Here is a 23701-nt window from a genome sequence, read left to right as displayed (position 1 = left end):
CTGTTGCAGGTACAGCAATGGGTACTGTGATATCATTCCCCTTATCTGGAGTCATTGCTGGCTATTTAGGTTGGGAATGGGTCTTCTATATTATGGGAGCTCTAGCTTCAATCTGGCTTGTACTCTGGATCTGCCTCATAAAAGACACTCCTGAACAACAGTACTTCATCACTGAGGAGGAGAGGAATATGATAATGGATACAACTGGTGACAGGGTACACCATTCGGTAAGTTTTGCTAGACCGTGTTTTCGGATTTTTTGTAGTGCATGACATTACCAGGCTGCTAATGTCATTCACATGCTACTTACAAATTATGATAAAGTTTAACTGAAGTTTTTTCTATAATTAACACAACAGAGAAATAGTAGACAATAATGAAGACCTCCCTCAAAGAAGGTTGTATATCACATTTTTGGCGAAGTTGTGTTTTCACTGGAATAAAGTGATACATCATATGAGACATGCAACCATAGATACAGGTATCTTTTTTCTGTCAACAAGTTGAGTTATTTGTTGTTGTAATGCTGACCATCCTGGAAGAACATAGTAAATTAGTGAAAATGATGGGTGTTGCTAATGTAAGTTTCTTTCCAAAGGATATTGTATCATTAAATTTTAACATAGAAAGGAAAATTGATCCACCAAATTGGAACCAGACTGCCAAGAAAAGTATGAGGAGCTGCAGAAAATCTTACATTTTTGTAGTTGGTAAAGGTATGCCTGAAAAAAAGAACTATATTAAAAGTGCTACGTGCAAAAATGTTGTTTATTTATTTATAAAATAGAAAGAAACTTCCACATGGGAAAAATATATCAAAAACAAAGATTCCAAGACTTACCAAGCGGGAAAGCGCCGGCAGACAGGCACATGAACAAAACACACAAACACACACACAGAATTACTAGCTTTCGCAACCGATGGTTGCTTCTTCAGGAAGGAGAGGGAAAGACAAAAGGATGTGGGTTTTAAGGGAGAGGGTAAGGAGTCATTCCAATCCCGGGAGCGGAAAGACTTCCCTTAGGGGAAAAAAAGGACAGGTGTACACTCGCACACACACACACACACACACACACACACACACACACACACACACATATCCATCCGCACATACACAGACACAAGCAGACATATTTAAAGGCAAAGAGTAAGGGCAGAGATGTCAGTCGAGGCGGAAGTACAGAGGCAAAGAAGTTGTTGAAAGACAGGTGAGGTATGAGCAGCGGCAACTTGAAATTAGTGGAGGTTGAGGCCTGGCGGAAATCGAGAAGAGAGGATATACTGAAGGGCGAGTTCCCATCTCCAGAGTTCGGATAGGTTGGTGTTGGTGGGAAGTATCCAGATAACTCGGACGGTGTAACACTGTGCCAAGATGTGCTGGTCGTGCATCAAGGCATGTTTAGCCACAGGGTGATCCTCATTCCCAACAAACACTGTCTGCCTGTGTCCATTCATGCGAATGGACAGTTTGTTGCTGGTCATTCCCACATAGAAAGCGTCACAGTGCAGGCAGGTCAGTTGGTAAATCACGTGGGTGCTTTCACACATGGCTCTCCCTTTGATCGTGTACACCTTCCGGGTTGCAGGACTGGAGTAGGTGGTGGTGGGAGGGTGCATAGGACAGGTTTTACACCGGGGGCGGTTGCAAGGGTAGGAGCCAGAGGGTAGGGAAGGTGGTTTGGGGATTTCATAGGGATGAACCAAGAGGTTACGAAGGTTAGGTGGACGGCGGAAAGACACTCTTGGTGGAGTGGGGAGGATTTCATGAAGGATGGATCTCATTTCGGGGCAGGATTTTAGGAAGTCGTATCCCTGCTGGAGAGCCTCATTCAAGATCTGATCCAGTCCCGGGAAGTATTCTGTCACAAGTGGGGCACTTTTGGGGTTCTTCTGTGAGAGGTTCTGGGTTTGAGGGGATGAGGAAGTGGCTCTGGTTATCTGCTTCTGTACCAGGTTGGGAGGGTAGTTGCGGGATGCGAAAGCTGTTTTCAGGTTGTTGGTGTAATGGTCGAGGGATTCAGGACTGGAGCAGATTCGTTTGCCACGAAGGCCTAGGCTGTAGGGAAGGGACCGTTTGATATGGAATGGGTGGCAGCTGTCATAATGGAGGTACTGTTGCTTGTTGGTGGGTTTGATGTGGACGGATGTGTGCAGCTGGCCATTGGACAGATGGAGGTCAACGTCTAGGAAAGTGGCATGGGATTTGGAGTAGGACCAGGTGAATCTGATGGAACCAAAGGAGTTGAGGTTGGAGAGGAAATTCTGGAGTTGTTCTTCACTGTGAGTCCAGATCATGAAGATGTCATCAATAAATCTGTACCAAACTTTGGGTTGGCAGGCTTGGGTAACCAAGAAGGCTTCCTCTAAGCGACCCATAAATAGGTTGGCATACGAGGGGGCCATCCTGGTACCCATGGCTGCTCCCTTTAATTGTTGGTATGTCTGGCCTTCAAAAGTGAAGAAGTTGTGGGTCAGGATGAAGCTGGCTAAGGTGACGAGGAAAGAGGTTTTAGGTAGGGTGGCAGGTGATCGGCGTGAAAGGAAGTGCTCCACTGCAGCGAGGCTCTGGACGTGCGGGATATTCGTGTATAGGGAAGTGGCATCAATCGTTACAAGGATGGTTTCCGGGGGTAACAGACTGGGTACGGATTCCAGGCGTTCGAGAAAGTGGTTGGTGTCTTTGATGAAGGATGGGAGACTGCACGTAATGGGTTGAAGGTGTTGATCTACGTAGGCAGAGATACGTTCTGTGGGGGCTTGGTAACCAGCTACAATGGGGCGGCCAGGATGTTTGGGTTTGTGAATTTTAGGAAGTAGGTAGAAGGTAGGAGTGCGAGGTGTCGGTGGGGTGAGGAGTTTGATGGAGTCAGGTGAAAGGTTTTGTAGGGGGCCTAAGGTTCTGAGGATTCCTTGAATCTCCGCCTGGACATCAGGAATGGGATTACCTTGGCAAACTTTGTATGTAGAGTTGTCTGAAAGCTGACGCAGTCCCTCAGCCACATACTCCCGACGATCAAGTACCACGGTCGTGGAACCCTTGTCAGCCGGAAAAATGATGATGGATCGGTCAGCTTTCAGATCACGGATAGCCTGGGCTTCGGCTGTGGTGATGTTGGGAGTAGGATTAAGGTTTTTCAAGAAAGATTGAGAGGCAAGGCTGGAAGTGAGAAATTCCTGGAAGGTTTGGAGAGGGTGATTTTGAGGAAGAGGAGGTGGGTCCCGCTGTGATGGAGGACGGAACTGTTGCAGGCAGGGTTCAATTTGGATAGTGTCTTGGGGAGTTGGATCATTAGGAGTGGGATCAGGATTGTTTTTCTTCGTGGCAAAGTGATATTTCCAGCAGAGACTACGAGTGTAGGACAGTAAATCTTTGACAAGGGCAGTTTGGTTGAACCTAGGAGTGGGGCTGAAGGTGAGGCCTTTGGATAGGACAGAGGTTTCGGATTGGGAGAGGGGTTTGGAGGAAAGATTAACTACTGAATTGGGGTGTTGTGGTTCCAGATTGTGTTGACTAGAATTTTGAGGTGTTGGGGGGAGTGGAGCTGGAAGTGGGAGATTGAGTAGATGGGAGAGACTGGGTCTGTGTGCAATGAGAGGAGGTTGAGGTTTGTTGGAAAGGTTGTGGAGGGTGAGTGAGTTGCCTTTCCGGAGGTGGGAAACCAGGAGATTGGATAGTTTTTTGAGGTGGAGGGTGGCATGTTGTTCTAATTTGCGGTTGGCCTGTAGGAGGATGCTATGTACAGCCGGTGTGGATGTGGGAGAGGAAAGATTGAGGACTTTGATTTGGGATAGGAGTTGACGGGTGTGTTCATTGGCCGAGTCGATGTATAGGTGAAGGATTAGGCGGGTGAGGGCTATGGATTGTGCTGTTTGGAACTGGTATAAGGACTGATGGAAAGAAGGATTGCAGCCAGAGATGGGAACTTTAAGTGTGAGGCCTTTGGGAGTAATGCCAAATGTCAGACAAGCCTGAGTAAATAAAATATGGGAGCGTAATCTGGCTAGGGTGAAGGCATGTTTGCGGAGGGAATGTAAATAAAATTTAATGGGGTCATTGTAGGGATGTTGTGAGGTTGACATGGTATTAGTAGGTGGAAAGGGTAATATGAGGTTAAAGTGAAAGTAAATAGAGATTTATATAGGGAGCGATAAAGGTGTGAAAAAAGTCGAAAAAAACCGGTCCCTTCCCTACAGCCTAGGCCTTCATGGCAAACGAATCTGCTCCAGTCCTGAATCCCTCGACCATTACACCAACAACCTGAAAACAGCTTTCGCATCCTGCAACTACCCTCCCAACCTGGTACAGAAGCAGATAACCAGAGCCACTTCCTCATCCCCTCAAACCCAGAACCTCTCACAGAAGAACCCCAAAAGTGCCCCACTTGTGACAGAATACTTCCCGGGACTGGATCAGACCTTGAATGTGGCTCTCCAGCAGGGATACGACTTCCTAAAATCCTGCCCCGAAATGAGATCCATCCTTCATGAAATCCTCCCCACTCCACCAAGAGTGTCATTCTGCCGTCCACCTAACCTTCGTAACCTCTTGGTTCATCCCTATGAAATCCCAAAACCACCTTCCCTACCCTCTGGCTCCTACCCTTGCAACCACCCCCAGTGTAAAACCTGTCCTATGCACCCTCCCACCACCACCTACTCCAGTCCTGCAACCCGGAAGGTGTACACGATCAAAGGGAGAGCCACGTGTGAAAGCACCCACGTGATTTACCAACTGACCTGCCTGCACTGTGACGCTTTCTATGTGGGAATGACCAGCAACAAACTGTCCATTCGCATGAATGGACACAGGCAGACAGTGTTTGTTGGGAATGAGGATCACCCTGTGGCTAAACATGCCTTGATGCACGACCAGCACATCTTGGCACAGTGTTACACCGTCCGAGTTATCTGGATACTTCCCACCAACACCAACCTATCCGAACTCTGGAGATGGGAACTCGCCCTTCAGTATATCCTCTCTTCTCGATTTCCGCCAGGCCTCAACCTCCGCTAATTTCAAGTTGCCGCCGCTCATACCTCACCTGTCTTTCAACAACTTCTTTGCCTCTGTACTTCCGCCTCGACTGACATCTCTGCCCTTACTCTTTGCCTTTAAATATGTCTGCTTGTGTCTGTGTATGTGCGGATGGACGGATGGATATGTGTGTGTGTGTGTGTGTGTGTGTGTGTGTGTGTGTGTGTGTGTGTGTGTGTGTGTGTGTGTGTGCGAGTGTACACCTGTCCTTTTTTTCCCCTAAGGGAAGTCTTTCCGCTCCCGGGATTGGAATGACTCCTTACCCTCTCCCTTAAAACCCACATCCTTTCGTCTTTCCCTCTCCTTCCTGAAGAAGCAACCATCGGTTGCGAAAGCTAGTAATTCTGTGTGTGTGTTTGTGTGTTTTGTTCATGTGCCTGTCTGCCGGCGCTTTCCCGCTTGGTAAGTCTTGGAATCTTTGTTTTTGATATTTTTATTTATTTATATATTTATTTATGTATTCATCTTTTTATTCCTGTTTAGAGATATATTGTATACATTTACAATTACAGGTACAAGATAAATTACATTTTGAGTACATGTATTATTATTTACAGTAGACTTATACACACATGTAAAAATAATTAATGAAAACACAGGCAGTATAAAAATTTCAATATTAGTTTAATTTGCTACATATAAGCAACCAGTTTCAATTTCTATTGCAATGGATGAGACATAAGAAAAATTTTATGTTTACTTTTCATTGACACAGTGTATTTAGCAGTTCTCAAGGTATTATTTTCTATTTCTTTTGGACTGGTCTAAAAATATTTCTTAACACTGTACAAACATGCTGTTTTCAAGTACTCTCTTAGTTTTATTTTGGACACTGGTAGTGCTGTTATCCTTTTTTAAACTGCTTGGTAATCTGTTGTATAATAAGTAGACTGCTCTAGTGTGGTCTTTATCAGCCAGTTGTTGTCAGATACTGTTGATGTGACAGTCATCTTTTACATTTATTCTGTAATTGTGTAATTCACTGTTTAGCATTGGTGTACAATTTAATTTGAGGTACATGATAGTTTCAAATATATACATAATGTAAGTAATAATTTTGTATTCTTTGAATTTGAGTTTACAGGACTTGCTTGCTGACAGCCTTCCAGTACATCTGATTTTATTTTCTTTTTTTTAGCGGTCTGTCCATATGCACATTTTCTGCCCTACCCAACATTATTATACAGTATGATAAATCTGAAATGGAATATGTAGGAATTTGGTTTTCTACGTGCTAGCACAGTTAGAAATACCATACAAGCAGATTGCTGAAGACTGAGCATGTGCTATGGAAAGAGGAAAACCGAAATAAATGCATTGACATGCAAACAGTATTTATTGAACAAGATATAGCTACCACAGGGGTTATATAACAAATTAACATGGAGGCATGCCACCAACAATGTTGCCAAGAGTTATGCAAAATCTAGGGAAAGGCAAATGTACAATGGTCATGTTACTGTGAGCTGACCTGTAACAAAATACCATTAACAAACCGAAATTAAGTCCCAATTACAGGTTCACTTTCGCAGAGCAGAGAACGAAACTGGTTCATTGCATGAGACCTCTCCATGATTTGCAACTGCATGCTGAAAACACTATATACAATATTTCTCTCTGAGTGTTTTAAGTGGGTCATATCTACATGAATTTATATTCCCACAAAGGAAAGGGGTGCATTGTTCAATAATAACTACATCAGATTGTGAATGAGTGTAACTATAAGTTCATACAAAGCGTTAATACAATGACATTACCTCATGTACTAATAGGCACATGCATGTGGGTGGATGACTTGTTGAGAGCCTGTGAGGCCTCTCAAACACACTTGCATGGGCATGCAATCTGTACTGTTTGGTGAGATTTGGAGGAGGGGGGCGGTTATCCTTACTAATGTTAATGTAGTGGTAATCAAGAAGCAGTACATGGAATAACTGTCTAGGAAAGGGCACTTTGGGTGCCCGATTACAACTAAGAAGGGTAGGCTGACTGTTCTTGCTGACTATATGAGTAGCCTTCAATGCTTGCACTGTGTGGTCACATGAGGCCAACTTTCCAGTACATGGTCTACTGGCTGCTCATTCACGTATCTAGCAGCACTGTGTGGCAAACTGTTAAGATCTCTGTCACATGATTAAACATTACATATCACTCAGTAGTGGCATTCAGAGTCACTTGCTCAGTGTCTACAGGAAGAGTGTCAGCCTTGCAGATAACATTCAAGCCACACGTTTTGCCGAGGAAAACCCACATATCGCAAAGAAGCAGCTGGAGAAAGTCCATGCCAGTAGGGTGTTAGCTATAAATAGAACTCTGGGTATGTGCAGATGCATCTTCTGCTGCTAGGAAAAATGAGTGGCAGGCATGAACATTTGGGTGCGCATTGCCACACATAGTTAGTCTAACAGTGATCTACACTCATGCTCATAAATTAAAGATAATTGCAGAATGTGGTGCTACACAACGTGGCACTACAAAAAATTGGTCCTAATATCATAGGCACATAGGGAACACACGCAACACAGATCTGTAAGTCCACGGTATTGGTGATAAGTTGAGAAAACCATCCTGAAACACATGTGCTACAATATCCCACTGTTTCCTGCGCCTGTACCCCCGACATCAAATGGGATATGATCACCATGCACACATTCACAGGCCGCACAATGGGTTGGCATACTCTGGGTCAGGTGGTCGAGCAGCTTCTGGGGTGAAGCCTTGCATTCTTGCAACAGTGCCTGTCGGAGCTCCTGAAGTGTTGTAGGGGTTTGAAGATGTGCAGCGATACGTCGACTGAGAGCATCCCAGACATGCTCAATGGGTTTTAGGTCTGGAGAACAGGCAAGTCACTCCATTCGCCTGATATGTTCTCTTTCAAGGTATTCCTCCATGATGGCAGCACGGTGGGGCCATGTGTTATCATCCATCAGGAGGAATGTGGGACCCACTGCACCCCTGGAAAGGTGGACATACTGGTGCAAAATGATGTTCCGATACACCTGACCTGTTACAGTTCCTCTGTCAAAGGCATGCAGCGGTGTATGTGCACCAATCATAATCCCACCCCACACCATCAAACCATGGCCTCCATACAGTTCCCTTTCAAGGACACTAAGGGTTTGCTATCTGGTTCCTGGTTTACGCCAGATGAAAACCTGACTAGAATCACTGTTCAGACTATAACTGGACTTGTCCGTGAACATAACGTGGGACCACTGTTCCAGTGACCATGTACTGTGTTCTTGACACAAGGCTTTACGGGGTCTCCTGTGACCAGAGGTCAGTGGAATACACCTTGCAAGTTGCCAGGTGAATAAACCATGTCTTTTCAGTCGTCTGTAGATTGTGTGTCTGGAGACAACTGTTCCAGTGGCTGCGGTAAGGTCCCAAGCAAGGCTACCCGCAGTACTCGATGGCCGTTTGTGGGCACTGATGGTGAGATACTGGTCTTCTTGTGGTGTTGTACACTGTGGATGACCCGTACTGTAGTGCCTGGACACATTTCCTGCCTGCTGGAATCATTGCCATAATCTTGAGATCACACTTGGTTGCACACGGTGGGCCCGTGCTATGACTTGCTGTGTTTGACCAGCCTCCAGTCACCCTAGTATTCTAACCCTCATAACATCATCAATATGTGTTCTTTAAGACATTTGCAACACACAGTCACCATTAGCACGTCTGAAAACGTCTGCACACTTACTCGCTGCACCGTATTCTGACAGGCACCAACACACCTCTACGTATGTGGACTGCTGCCAGCGCCACCGTGCGATGACCGCAGGTCAAATGCACTGCATGGTCATACCCCAAGGAGATTTAAACCCGCAAACTGCCCACCAGAGCATTATTTCACCATGTAACAGCATTATCCTTAATTTATGAGCATGAGTGTACATAAGCAGTGTGGAACATTTTATTTATTAAAATACTTTGCTACTTATGTTTGAGCTGATATTTTCCATATTATTTTACTAGATCATAAGTCTGTCTATTGTTAATTTCAGGAACTTGTAACTGTCAGCTTCTGTTAGTAATGTGCCTAAAAATCTTATATTTAGTTTCATTTCATTTGTTGTTCACTTTGCAAGTATTTCCGTGTAAGTTGTTTTCTTTTCATTTACAAATATTTTGTTTTCATTTAAATATCCTTTTGCCCTTTCTATGTCCATGATAGTTCTTGTTTCTATATCATTTATTGAGCTACTGCTTATAATGAGGGATTTATCATCTGCTTACACCATACATTTTCTTTTACTGATGCTGACATGCGTACCATTATAACATAAGAATTGTACATAGAATAATTTTTTTAGTTTGGCCATTGATTTGGGAAAACAACAAATGGACAACGATACTTTTAGACAACTACCTTGTTTTGAAAGGATATGTTGCAACAATAGGGCAAAAGTTTGTTGTTTCATGGTGTATCTTTGTGCTCTGGAACCATACTTTTGCATTAACAGGGGAAAAAAATAAGAGCACTGGATGTAATGGTTACTCATGAACGGAAATGTGTAACATCTGAAACTTGTTTAAGTACATCTCTCATTATGAAGGAAATGAGCCAGAATACTTTGTTGTTGTCAATGTCCTTGAAGGGATTACAAAGTGTGACTCAAACTGGAAAATTACTCATTACGTAGTTGAATATCAAGGCAGATGATCAAAATACAGTATATCTGCATTTTAGTCATAATGTCATTGAACTTTGGGTACGTCATTCTCTGCTAAAAACGCAAAGAGAAAATCAACCTCAAATTAACATCCCTATACCTGCTATGAGGTTTCCTTTGATGCATAAAGAGCTTCTTCCTCTCTGGACAGAAAAAAAATTGGGGATTTGTTGGATATGTGTAACTATCTCAATGTCCAATATGTGAACTTACCTTCTGAGTGAACTGTTCAATTTATTTTTACTCTGTTTAATTTTTTTCTTTGTTATTACTTACAGTCCTTCATACAACTAGTTTTATTTTTTTAGTTTGGATGTTAATTAAATAAATACATTGTATTATTTCAGTATCTCAGATAATATATACTTTTACAATATTGCACTGCAAGAGAAAGTCATTATTTTTTATATACAACAAAATTTAACAATGTACTTTTACAGGACATGTAACATTCTTACAAGGAAAGCTACATAAAAGTTAAGACAACTTTCTAAATACTGCAAAACATTCTAAATACATACTGCTGTTCCATAATACATACAATGTATCTTGATTATACACAATCTTAATATATGAAAGGCAGTGACCCAATTGATTGACTGACTCACTCACTCACTCATTTCTCAGCCCAAACCGCTAACAACAGAAACTTGAAATTTGGAGAGGGTGCTGGTCTTGTGGTATAGGTGTCATTTAAAAAGGGATATTTCGAAATTCCAACCCCATGGGGTGAAGAAGTAGGGGATGAAATGTTTTATGAAAATACTACATTGTGAAGAATTTTTAATGCTAAATCTATGAAAATTTGAATTTGGCTTCTCAGCTAGAAATTTTAAAAAAATGTTTCGCTGTTTTTGGAAATTCAACCCATATGGGGGTGAAACAGGGGATGAATGTTTTTAAGGAAATATTTCATTATGCAATCACTTTTTAAACTAAATCTATGAAAATTTTTATTTGACTTAACATATTTCACTGATTTTGGAAATCCTGAAATATTGTATGATCAGAGGTACACAGTAGACAATGAGTCTTATTGTTATTGACTTGACAACTGTTTGAATTTTGCAGTCAGATTAAAAAGTACCATTCCGCTGGGAATTAACTTTGCAAAAACTTCGGAATCTTCATTTTGAATGTCAAACACATCTTACTTGTTTTGATGCTCTAGCAAGTGTAAACCCTTCTAGGAGACGTTAGTGGCAAGAATTTATGAAGTGTTGCTGAAGTGAAAGATTTGTTGTATAAGCAACTATGCAGTCCATCTGAATGTTTTTTCATGTACAATTCAGATATTAATAAAACATGGACACACTTCCTTTGATCAAAATGTAGACTGAGTTGAAAAGTGATGATATGTTTTAATCATATTGTAATTATTCCTCAAGAAATTAGAAGGATTTTTTGTGGTCTTTGATGCATTGGTAAGCATAAAGCTTCCGTGGCCATTGTCACTGCCAGTAAAATTCTTCTGGGATGTTGACTGCATTGTCAGTATATAAAACTGTCCAATATTTCGAATACTATTGCAAATGGCCTTCCTCAAGGCTTTGTGTTGTGGTTGGCAGGAGAGCCAACACCGTGTTACTAGAGGAGGCCGAAAGGCACACGTTTTAGCTCACGCAGGCTGGCGTGAGGTCTGGAACAGGACAAGGAAATTAGAATTTAGAAAAACGGACGTAGCTGGTGGAATACTTAACTTTAATCCATTAATGATAAACATCGGTTTTGCAGGTACATGATTTACAATAGCAATAGTAATTGATAATGGCACCTTGCTAGGTCGTAGCAAATGACGTAGCTGAAGGCTTTGCTAACTATCGTCTCGGCAAATGAGAGCGTAAGTAGGCAGTGAACCATCGCTAGCAAAGTCAGCTGTACAACTAGGGCGAGTGCTAGCAAGTCTCTCTAGACCTGCCGTGTGGCGGCACTCGGTCTGCAATCACTGATAGTGGCGACACGCGGGTCCGACTATACTACCGGACCGCGGCCGATTTAAAGGCTACCACCTAGCAAGTGTGGTGTCTGGTGGTGACACAACACTTTGTGCTGAGCTAGACTGCATTTGTCTATGAAACTGATCAGCTGCAAGGTGTTAATGCATTCTTGTGCATAGGAGAAACAAGAAAGACAGAATGTTAAGATCATTATCACCATCATCATCAGAGTGAAGGGAAACAAGAGACACTGTAATGTTTTTTTAAATAAAGATTTGTTATTAAAATACATCAGTCACTGTTACCACTCATATCAGAGATCATTGCTTCTCACAAGCACAGGCTCACTGGGAACAAACTAGTGAAAGACAAGGACTCGTACTTCAATCAGCTGAGTTAATTGTTCTGGGATTCTCAGGAGTGAGAAGGGGTGGTTACAGTCTTTCAGAAAATCTCTTTTTGTGAGCACCATTTGTACCATAGGTTGGATCTGGGAAATACCTTGAGGTATCTTAAATGTCTACACATGTTTGAGAACACAGAAAGAAATGAGATCTAGTCTGGTGATCATAATGCCTAGGATATAAATCTGCTCCTCCCACTTAAGCTGTCAGGAAATAGGTGCATAATGTTGAAACATTGTGGAGGGGAACCCTTCCATTGGAAATAGTTTTTACATGACACAATTTTTAGTTTGTTCAGGTTTAGGTGTGGTAAAGTTTTGTGCTTTCTATCTGCTGAAATTACCAGACTTAGTGCAGAGTTCTGTTGCTGATATAAATCTGTGTCATATCAGACTATATGCTCCATGTAGCTCAGCTGGTGAATTTTGATCCTAGTGTGAACACAGCACAAGTATCGTATACAAAATGTAAATTTCATTATTAGAAAATCTGTCCTTAAATTATCTGTCTGGACTGTAGTCTAGACAGAAATGAAATATGGGTGTTAAAAAGATGAGACTAGATCTTTTGAAATGCAATGTTACAGAAGAATGCAGACTGAATAAGTAATGAATAGGTCCTGAATAAAATTGAAGACAAAAGAGGCCTGAACTAAAAGAACAACTAGGTTGATAGATTCTGAGGCACCAATGAATAGTTAATTTGGCGATGGCAGAAAGCTTGAAAAAAAAGGGGGTGTTAAAAATTGTAGAGCAAGACTTTTGTTTTCCCACTTTAGATCACAAAAGTAATTTATTAACACTTCACTGAATGCACTGAAACACAGAATAAGTGACTCATGGTTCAAAAGAATTGTTGATACTGTGAATTTTCCAGGAATGCATATGACAACAGAGTAAACACAACTTGAATTATGGTGACAGGTACAACTTATAAGCATGGCTGAAATCAATCGCTTGGCTGAAATAGTATCACAATCCACCAAACTAGAACTTAATAGTGTTAAGCGGATGTCACTATACACAGATCCCAAGCAGACCCAGGTATCACGAACAAACAACACAATCAGTCCACAGTATATCCAGATATAACAACCGTATTGTAGAGTTGTCGTCAGTGCTTCAGTCAGCAGCAGAGAGGAATAAATTTTTGCTATCAAACTGAAGTGAGAGTGTGCCTGTAGTTGCTCAGTCTTAAAATGGCCAGCTCAGTCTTAAAACGGCCAGCTGTTGGGTTCACATAGCCTGCTGGCCAGACATACTGTTCCAGTGAACCTGCTCGACATAGGTGTAACAAAGTGTATTAATAGTATGGGGTCATGCACTGATACTACCCGTGGGATTACAGAAGAGACCAAAGCTTACAGGCTTACAAAAAAATAGTTCATCAAAAACATATCAAAAAAACTTACTCAGATGAACATCCGTTTTTTGTAATTTATATAAATCATCCCTCATTGGCTGAAGTTGACATCATAGAGCACAAACATGCCCTCACCAGATCTATATAACGTAATCCTGCCTATCCAACAGCAGCAGCTTCAGTGACTTGGGTCCACTCACTGTTCTGGACATTGTCGACTTTAGCTGATGGGTAATGATTTTTTGGTTTTAATAAGTATAAATTACCTTATTTTAAGTCATGTAATTAGCACAATTTCTAAAGCTAGTCATTTTAAATAAAATAATCATTGTGGTCTAGCTGTTCTTCACTAAGTTTAATTGTCAGTGTGAGAACTCATCTTGGAATGAGATCACAAAAGTCAGTAGGTCAGTAGGTCTCTCAGCAGTACTAAAATCTTGTGCTTTTGTAACCAGTCAATGAATCAAGGTGTATTTCCTAAAAGACTAAAGTATACAGTAGTAACACAAATATACAAAAGTAAGATAAGTGACTGACCTTGAATTATGGCCTAATCTCATTTCCTTTCCATCTTCACAACATTTCTTTGAGAAGGTAGCTTAGAACAGAATACTGAACCATCTTTCTGAGAATAACCTTCTAACAACAGCTCAGTTCGGCTTCTGTAAAGTCTTCTGTATGGAGAAGCCAACATATGATCTCACTAAATTCTGATAGAGCCAAATAATAAAAATTACCATGTTGACATCTCTGTGATCTTGCCAAGACCCTTTGAGTGTGTAGATTATAAATGTCTGCTATGAAAACTAAAATTTTATAGCACTAAAGGATATATTGCATTGATGTAATCAGGTCACATTAGTAAATGGTACTACAGGAACAAAATTAAATCCAGGGTTGGGAAACATTAGATACGGTGCACCACAAGGTTCAGTACTTGACTGACTCCGGTTGTTGGTTTATGTAAACAATTCACTGAGGACATTGCAGAACTCTTCAAACACTGTGTTTATTGATGACACAAGAATACCATTAAAGGGCTGAAATACATCCATAGCAGACACAAACAGGAGAATAATGGAACAGGCATACAACTGCTCACAGACAACAACTTAATGTTTAAGCTATACTCTTGTTATGCAGTTCCAAACAAATGAAAATACTTACAGGTACCCTAAGTAGAGATCAGTGGGCATATTCTGGATGAGACTCAATGTGCAAAGTTCCTGGTGGTCCAAATGGTTAATGAGGTGCACTAGCATTTGGAACCTCAGTTTTTCCTACTCTGCACTCAGAAATCTGTCTCAGACAGGATTGCTTCAGTACTTTCATTAAGTTCTGTCTTCTGGTTTATCTTCTGAAGCATTGCAACTAAGGTGCAAAAAGTATTTATTCTTCAGAACTAACAATATTATGAAAAAGATAGTTGCTACTCACCATATAGTGGATATACCGAGAAGTGTGCAATAAGAGTATTGTGCAACGTTGACATCTGGATATATTGGAGAAGCCTCAGGCACCATGGGATTCTTACATTGTGGTGTGGCAATACATATACTCCCCAGTGGTATTTGTGGTTAATAACCAGAGTTAATTTAGAATGAACCCAGCAATATCAAAAGTAAGAAATAATTTCAGTATTTTTTACGGATCCCTCTCCTAGGTGCAGGCTAGAGCCCCTACATTCTGCTGCAAAGTCCATAACTGATTTGCAGTGGACATCAGGCATGAAATTCAAAAATCTCAAATATTTAAAAACAATGTAAAGGAATACCATCATTTGCCACTCACAGATTATTAAAAATTTGGACTCAGTAATGTAAATTTCACGCAACTCTAACATTTGTGTTAGATACAGTCTGACTTTGCCAGTACAGAGACAGCTCATAGTGGTCTGTGTTAAGTTACACAAATGCTTTGATTGAAGAAAACAGTGGCCAAGTAATATAGCATGAGGAGCAGTGGTTTTTGCAAAGTATCTGGTTTTCTCCTAACATCCACGTAGAAATAATCTAGAAGTAATTACCATAATTATCAGTTTAAGTAGATTAAAAGTGTTAGTCATATTTTGTTGTTAGTATACTTTACAGAAGTCACTAGTTGTTTTCCTTCTATCTGTTAATCCATAACTTTACAGGTTCGTCATTCCTACGGCTATCCTTTTTCACGGGATTTATGGAACATGATGTGTGAGTGAATGGATGAATGTAGTAAATACACAGAGATGAAGACTTAATGCAGGATTGATTAATATTAGGGTTGTCACAAGTTCTCAAAATCACGGAATATCACAGAATTTAAAATATATCAGAAAAAAAACTGGAAAAATTTCGTTTTTGTCTCAGTAGCATGAAATTGTTTGTTTACTGAGATGTCGTGCTTTGTCGCTGGCGGGGCCCAGCTGAGTACGTGCACCGCTTCTGTACTTTTCTGCTTCTCCCTTCCCACTCCTCCCCTGACCTTGCAGTCAGTGCTGCCACCACTACTTGCAGCTGCCAATGAGACATAGGAGGGCCGGGGCATGAGGATTGGTTTGCTTGGATCTGATTATCAGAGCTTTTTGATGCAGTGGCTGGAGACAACAGTCAGTGTGCATGAGTTGTGTCTGAGTGATTGTGTGACTGTGTGTGCGCCCTCATTTTCTGACACAGGCTATGGCGAAAAGTTTAGTTGTGAGAGTGTGATTGTCTTTTCTGTGTGGTTGTCTGAGGCTCAGAGATTATCTTTATGGTGAATTGCTACCTATCCTCATTGGTATCAATTCTCAGAGTATTTGCTTAAGTTATCTGTTGTATGGGTGATCACCGCAGTCTCATTCCATCAACATTTGTGTCTGTGACACATGAATAGCTGGCCACAAGAGTGGCCTAAACTGCATACCATTTCTGGGAGTATTTTTAATGGATTGGCCTTGCTGATCTGAAGCCCATAGTTTCCCACAAACGTTCAGGCCCTACCTGTCAGATCTAGTCTCACTGATCTCCCCGCAGGCTGGGTATGTCTGTGTGTGGCATAATGTGGCAGATTTTCATGGTTAACCATGGACCCAGGACTGTGGTGCTCCTCAGCAGGCCAGAGGCCATGGGCGATGGATTGCAGGAACTGCAGCTGTCTCACTGCATGTACATTGTACAGTGCGGCATTTTATAGACTTTTATTTATTCTAGTACATTTTGGTACATTGAAAGTAGTTTATATATTAGAAAGTATGGATGATAAGGAGAAGAAAATTGTGGCAGTCGCTGGCAGTTTATACACTACGTACTCATATATTTCTTGAAAGCAAAATAACACAGTACCTGTAGAATAATAGACATAACACAGTGGGTAATAACCGACAATAACAAACGTAGTAGAACAAACATTTTATTGGCAGTCACCTATAGTGTTGGTTTACACAACTTTTCCCTACCTTATACATTTCTTTCAAGAGGCCTACTATTTTCTGAGTTTATTTCTGAAAGCAGTGAATGTATTTTAAATCTGTCTTGCGACTCAAACAAAATGCGTGTTGTTGTCACCAAATGTGTTTCGCTTTATTGAAATAAAATAGCATCAGTGGTCTTAACGAAACATATATACCATATGGCTTGCTTTCTCCGTCTAAAAAATAGTTTATTACAAAGGATGTCGATGTTAGTACTTAAGATTTTTGCTTGCACATTTAGAAATACAGAAGTCCTTACATTTTTTCATCAACTTATGCCATTACTTACCCTTGAGATCTCAGAATTTGTTAGGGAAAAATGCTAAAACTTGTCTGGAAATCAGGGAAATATCAGGGAATTTGACTTGGGGAAACTTGTGGCAACCCTGGATATGGAGAGTTGTATCAAACCAGGCTTTGAACTGGAGATCTCAACAATATCCATGTACATCTGTGTACTGGCAGGCTAAAGCAGTTATTCAAACTAATTAATGGAAAATCTCATATAAAGATGTGAAACAATTACTAACAAAGAGATAGAGGGGCTGGCCAGTACTTACCTCAGCTCAGTACAGCCGATAGAAACACAAAAAACAACCGAAAATTTAAGCTCCTAGCTTTCAGAATAAATGTTCCTTCATCAGGGAGGAGAGAGGGGAAAGAAAGGGAAGAAGGGAAAGTGGATTTAGTTACTCACAACCCAGGTTATGAAAAAACAGGGAAAGGAAAACAGGGAAGGTAGCAAGGATGGAGGCATGGTTGTCAGAGGGAAGCCAAAGATATTCTACTATCTTTGGCTTCCCTCTGACAACCATGTCTCCATCCTTGCTACCTTCCCTGTTTTCCTTTCCCTGTTGCTTCATAACCTGGGTTGTGAGTAACTAAATCCACTTTCCCTTTCTTTCCCCTCTCTCCTCCCTGATGAAGGAACATTTATTCCGAAAGCTAGGAGCTTAAATTTTCGGTTGTTTTTTGTGTTTCTATCGGCTGTACTGAGCTGAGGTAAGTACTGGCCAGCCCCTCTATCTCTTTGTTAAAGCAGTTATTCATCATTAGAATAGCAATGGCAGTAATAGAATGGTCCTGCATATTTCCCTGCACTAGATTTTACACACAGGATGTGAACTGCTTTGCATTAGGTATTTTATTTTTAGTAAGCTTTGAAACACTAGTACAATTGTATAAAATAATGTATTCAAGTGACAAGTATTCTCATGCATGTTGATATGTAAAGTCCTAAAAATATGCAGGAATCCTCACTCCATCATTTACAGACATATTTAAGTTGCACAAAATGCATCCTTTGGAACACTGTAATCTCAAGCCGACTTGTATCTGTTATTCTGTTTATTAAATTTTGTAGCTCTGAAAAGAGGTTGTAGAACTAATACATAAAGAAAAAAAATCACCAACAGTATGAATTAGGATGAATCGATATTCACCGCAGAGAAGAAGCATTGAATGGTGTGCTGGCACATTTAAAAGTAGGCTAAACTGTAAGACAAAATCCTTCATCAATTCAGAAAAATGTACACATGTTTATATGAAGGTGACTCGGAAGGTAAAGAACATTTTTTTCTACAGAAATTTTTGATATAATGAAACAAAAGTGTGTTGTATGTACAATGTGATAGCCATGCTACTTTTCTACATAGCCACTGTTCGAATTTAGGCACCTGTCATACCTCTTTACCACCTATACTATGCCTTCTGCATCCTCAGTTACCACCAAGTTGTCGAACTATTGATTAATGGCTTCTTTATGTTCATCATCAGGTCCATAGCACTGTCCACTCAAAAAAAAATCCTTGAATTTGGGGAATAACTGATAGTCAATTCAGTAGTTACGCAGAGAATAAGAGGCTTGCACAGGATAGGGTAGCATGGACAGCTGCATCAAACCAATCTCAAGTGATAATCACTTGGGGCTAGGTCTGGACTGTATGGTGGATGTTGAAATATTTAAGCTAGTCCTGCATCACTCCCACTCCATGCAGACATGCATTACTGTAAAAGAGGAGGACTCCACTGGTTAGCAGTCCCCGTCCCTTGTTTTTAATGGTGCAGCAAGGTCATCGAAGTGTCTGACACTAGGCCACTGCATTTATGATCTCACCTCTAGGCATGGTAGTCAATGAGCAGGACATCCTTAAGATGCCATGACACCATAGCCGCACTCTTTCTGGTGCTCAGAATTTGTTTTGCTTTTTTCAGTTTTATTGGGGATTGCGAATGATACTATTCCATTGACTGGCACTTTGTTTCTGGTTTGAAATGTGGTGTTCAAGTCTCATCACCAGTGACAATGTGATTCAAAAATTTATCACCACCTTTTTCATAACAATTAAGAAATGTCAATGCAGCTGCCATTTGTTTGGTTTTGTGTTCATTTGACAAAATTCGAGGAACCCACAGGGCACACTTTTTTACAGCCCAGATCTGCACATACAACACAGTTCTTGAAATGTCTGGGAAGAATGAGTGCAGAGCAATAATTGTAAAATACCTATCTTCTTGGATCTTTGTTTTGAGTCTATTAGACACCAGTAAGAACTGGTCCGAGTGATTTCTTCAGCATGAACATTCTTCTGTCCACCTTTAAATGTGACACACCACTTCCAAACTGACACTACATTCATCACATTACCATACACCATCATTATCTGTGCATAAATTTTGATGAGGTGGACATTTTGCACATGTAAAATGTGAGTAACAATCGTCCATTTTGTCACGCATTTTAAAGTCACACAGTTAAGCAGTAAGCAACCATAATGGCAGCTGACAAACTGAAGCAGATGAGTACCAAGGTCAGTGGTGGTGGGGGATTCTTTACGTTCTAAATGACCCTCATACATGCACAACTCACACACATATGATCACTGTCATCTGGTGCTGGCTCCTGGCTGCAGAAATTAGTGATCTTTGCTGAGGTGCGTAGTGGGATTTGCAGAAGAGATTTAGAGCAAGGAGGGGAAGGCATAGAAGGCTAAGGGCAGGGGAAAATGCTGTGTGCTGCGTGTGACAGTGCGCAGGAACGTAGCAGGGATATAATAGTAGGCTGCTAGACACAATGTACGAAGGCTGTGTTGTGGAAAGTTGTGGGTGGGGTGGCAGAGGAGGGGAAAAAATTATTTATGTTTACTGAGGGGATAGAAGGCTTGTGTGAGGCTGGAGTGGGAACAAGGAAGGGCATAAGCGGCAACTGGAGATGGGGGATAGGGAAGGTTTTGGCCTGGGTGGGTGACGGGAATGAATAATATGTTGCATATAGCGCTCCCACCTGCACAACCCAGAAAAGTTGCAAAATTCAGAAATCCATCTTCAATTTTACATTAATTACTATGTATTTAATGCTTTTATCAAGTACTTGCTTTCATTATTTATCAAATGGCTTACTGAAATCAGTGTATGAAACTTCTATGTTAGATTTACACATCTTTTTTTACAATAAACTAGCAGGAGGAGCTTTCAACAATAAAATAATTGGTAAAATGGGCTATCATATGAACTATTTTTTCCTTCTTGCAGACACGCCACGTTCCATGGAAAGCAATGTTTACTTCAATGCCTTTCTATGCCATTCTTGTGTGTCATTTCTGTGGCAATGTGGGTTGGTACATGTTGCTGATGCAACTACCATCCTACATGAAGCATATTTTGCACTTCCCAATTAAAAAGGTAAGAATCCTTTCACATAATGTTGTTTTGCCAAAGGGTCATTGTTGTATATTCAGTATAATACTTCATTTTCAGAATGCTGGCCTATCTGCACTCCCTTATTTCTGCATGTGGCTTTTCACCGTAATTCTGGGCAAATCACTTGAAGCCCTTGAAGACAAGGGTGTGATTTCACAAACTGGTTATAGGAAGATTGCCACATCAATATGTGAGTACACCTGTTTACCTTCATTTAAGGTTGCTGGTTGATTTAGACATACATTTATGTAGCATAATATATTACGAGCATTATACAAATCTGGCTCCTTGTATCATGGTGACCTAAATTGTCTCAGTCACAACTGCCGCAAAAGCATACACTACATCATATATAGGGAGATCCATCTGAAGTTTTGAATGAAATTATCTTGGAAACTAGACATCTGGTAAAAATAGTGGGTAAGACAAGTTCGTAAGTTCAAAGGGGGACATCAAATGATACTACACGTGACCCCCAGCCCCCACACCCTTGGGTGGGGCGAGAGGCAGCTTTTAAATCGTAAATGGAAACTCCCATTTTTTATTGTAGATTCTGATTCTCCATAAAAAAGTAGTCATGTTTTGTCTAAAACATTTTTTTAAAGCATTGACAGATGGTACTAAAATCAAGAAAAACTAAAATTGGCAAAGAACTCAGATTTATTTAGAATTATCCGAGAAAGACGCACCAAATCGATAAAAATGTGCATCAGTTCTTTCGTTGTGCTAAATTAAGCTATTTTTGTACAAAATTTACTGTATCCTACTTTTAGTGTTACTCAGGTACAATGACATGGACGTAGTAGAATGATGTTCCCATGGAGTGCTTCATTAGTGTGAGTCCCCTTGCCTCTCACAATTTGGGGTGCTTAATTAATAAAATTATCCATGAAGAAATTGTTCAAAATTATCCCCATTTGCTTACGAACTTGTCTTACCCACTATTTTTACACGATATATAGTTTCCGAGATAATCTCACCTGAAACTTCTGATGGACCACCCTGTATAAAATGTCTGTTTTCACTTCATCTCTAATGACAAAATCTGACAGAGAGAATGGTAAAATTAAACAGTCCATAAGAAATTCTGACATTGATGTACAACAGATTCATACGTTTGTGCACCAAATTTGTCTGTGGAATTTATGTAAATAATAGGAGTTAGTGTATCTGTGCATCTTAACACAATATCGCTGCGAAATAATATGTCAGATTAACACAAAAGATGAAGTGAATATACTTAAATGACCAAGATATGGTATCTGGATAAGGTGTTCTGTGACCCATTTTGGCACTCCAGTTATTCTACACTGTACAAGTAAATAAACAAACATCGTGTATCTCTCAGCTTAGTACAAAGCCTTTTTAATTGAGATCACTTTCAAGCAGTTATCTCACTTGGCCTCCCAGTGCTGAGCATTCACATTTGTAGACAATGCTAAATGCAAGGTCACAGAGGCATTCAATATGGCAAAAAGTAAATGTAAATGCAGGAAAACAGGATCAGCACCATGCGTTTGCCCTGTAGACATAGGTACAGCCAACACGGTTACCAATGAAAAGTATTGCATTGGAAGTGAGTCCGCCATAATACAGAATTCATTTGAAGACATTGCTGCTTACAGTAAATTGTTAATAAATCAAAAATTGCTTATGAGGAACTAACTAAACATATTTTAAAGATAATTCAGGACTACAATACCTTGTCAGAACTGGGCATTCCTCTGTAAAGTGTCGCTACCTTATACCATTCTCAAAACCAGAAAAGGAAAGCTGGAATTTTATAGTCTTGTCAGTGTTTAAATCTGTTAGACATAGTGCACAATCTCAGTTGGGTCAAAAAACTGGTCACAGCCTTTTCAAAGGACTTAACACAGCATTTTTCTATTGCAGTTTAGGAAAAGTGCAGAGTTTCTAAACAGGAATGGCCAAATAGATTTTGAGCCCTGCTCATTCTAAATGTATTTCCCATGACATCTCTACTATAAATAGAGCTAGGAGTCAGTCACTTTTTTCAGCTTTAGTCATCCTTTATTTAAATGCTGTAAAATGTTTTTATCACTTTTTAAATTTTTCTTGCCTATTTCAGTGATTTTGACTCTGCTAGGAAGAGAATAAATTATTTACTTTTGTTTTCAAGTTTTTGTTTTTACAAGGTTCATTTAGAAAGTAAGTTCTGAACACATCCAGGGATGGCACAAGTAGTTGGATAGGAATGAGCATGTGGAGGAGTAGAGAGGAGGAGGAGATATGTGGGAATAATGCAATGCAGTTTGTCCTGTGATGGCGGGGTTACTACAGGGTGCTACGACAGAATGGATGTTCTGGTATTCTCTCCCCCAAACTACAAGATTCGTGCACTCAGAACTGTAAGATTCATGTAGTTATCAGATTTACACACTCTTAGAAATAATTCCCAGCAGTGATCCATCACTAAAATTATGAGTGACCATAAATGCTGATCAGTATTGTCAGGCACTGAAAAATCTGAGGTCAAATATCCAGAACAAGAGACATGGGGTGTAGACAAGAGGCATTATGCTAGTGAATGACAATGCAAGACCCCATACAGACGATGTGTTGGCACAGTTTGGATGGGAGGCCTTCAGCCGTCTACCCTACAGCCTAACCTTGTGCCAGGTGATTTTCATCTCTTGAAGCATTTTCTGACAGGAAGATGTTTCCATGATGGCACTGAGTTGCAGATTGAAGTAACTTTATCGCCCTGGATATTGGCGGCAGATTCCTATGACATGGGCATACAGTTGGTGGTGAACTCTTAACGTTAAATGCGTCAACAATGGTGGTGTCTACGCTGAGAAGTAGCAAGTGGATCTATGTAAATATTCCCATAAATATTTCTTATCTGGTGATGTTTTTTCCCATAAATATTTCTTATCTGGTGATGTTTTTGTTTTCTTCATTGGTCATCAGAACTTACTTTTTGGATGCTCCTTGTATGTTCATTCATACAATTTTCTGGAATGCTCCAGTGATGAAAGTAGATAAAATCTAACCTTATTTCCTTCTGAAATTTGACACAGGTTGTTCCTTTTTCACTTTTTGAGCGTTTTTATATTTTGCACAACTGAAATTAGTGGCAAACTTCGCCTGTTACAACTGCTTCTATTTTTACTATTAATAAAATATTGCAGGTGAAA

The 23701-nt window shown here is 40.4% G+C and overlaps 1 protein-coding gene across 4 annotated transcripts in view; it reads left to right on the top strand.

Annotated features, from left to right (window-relative positions):
- The window catches only part of LOC126334955 (sialin), a 273379-nt gene that overhangs the window by 216683 nt on the left and 32995 nt on the right, over window positions 1-23701 (top strand). For all 4 annotated transcript variants that reach the window (XM_049997704.1, XM_049997703.1, XM_049997705.1 and 1 more), the window contains 3 exons: window positions 10-227; window positions 20373-20522; window positions 20598-20730. In XM_049997704.1, coding sequence (XP_049853661.1) covers window positions 10-227; window positions 20373-20522; window positions 20598-20730 — 501 coding nt within the window. The remainder of the gene's footprint in view (window positions 1-9; window positions 228-20372; window positions 20523-20597; window positions 20731-23701) is intronic.

This window comes from Schistocerca gregaria, chromosome 2 (genome assembly GCF_023897955.1).
Source record: "Schistocerca gregaria isolate iqSchGreg1 chromosome 2, iqSchGreg1.2, whole genome shotgun sequence".
NCBI classification, from domain to species: domain Eukaryota; kingdom Metazoa; phylum Arthropoda; class Insecta; order Orthoptera; family Acrididae; genus Schistocerca; species Schistocerca gregaria.
The sequence above is the reverse complement of the archived record's forward strand: the minus strand, read 5'-3'. Positions and strand labels throughout refer to the sequence as shown.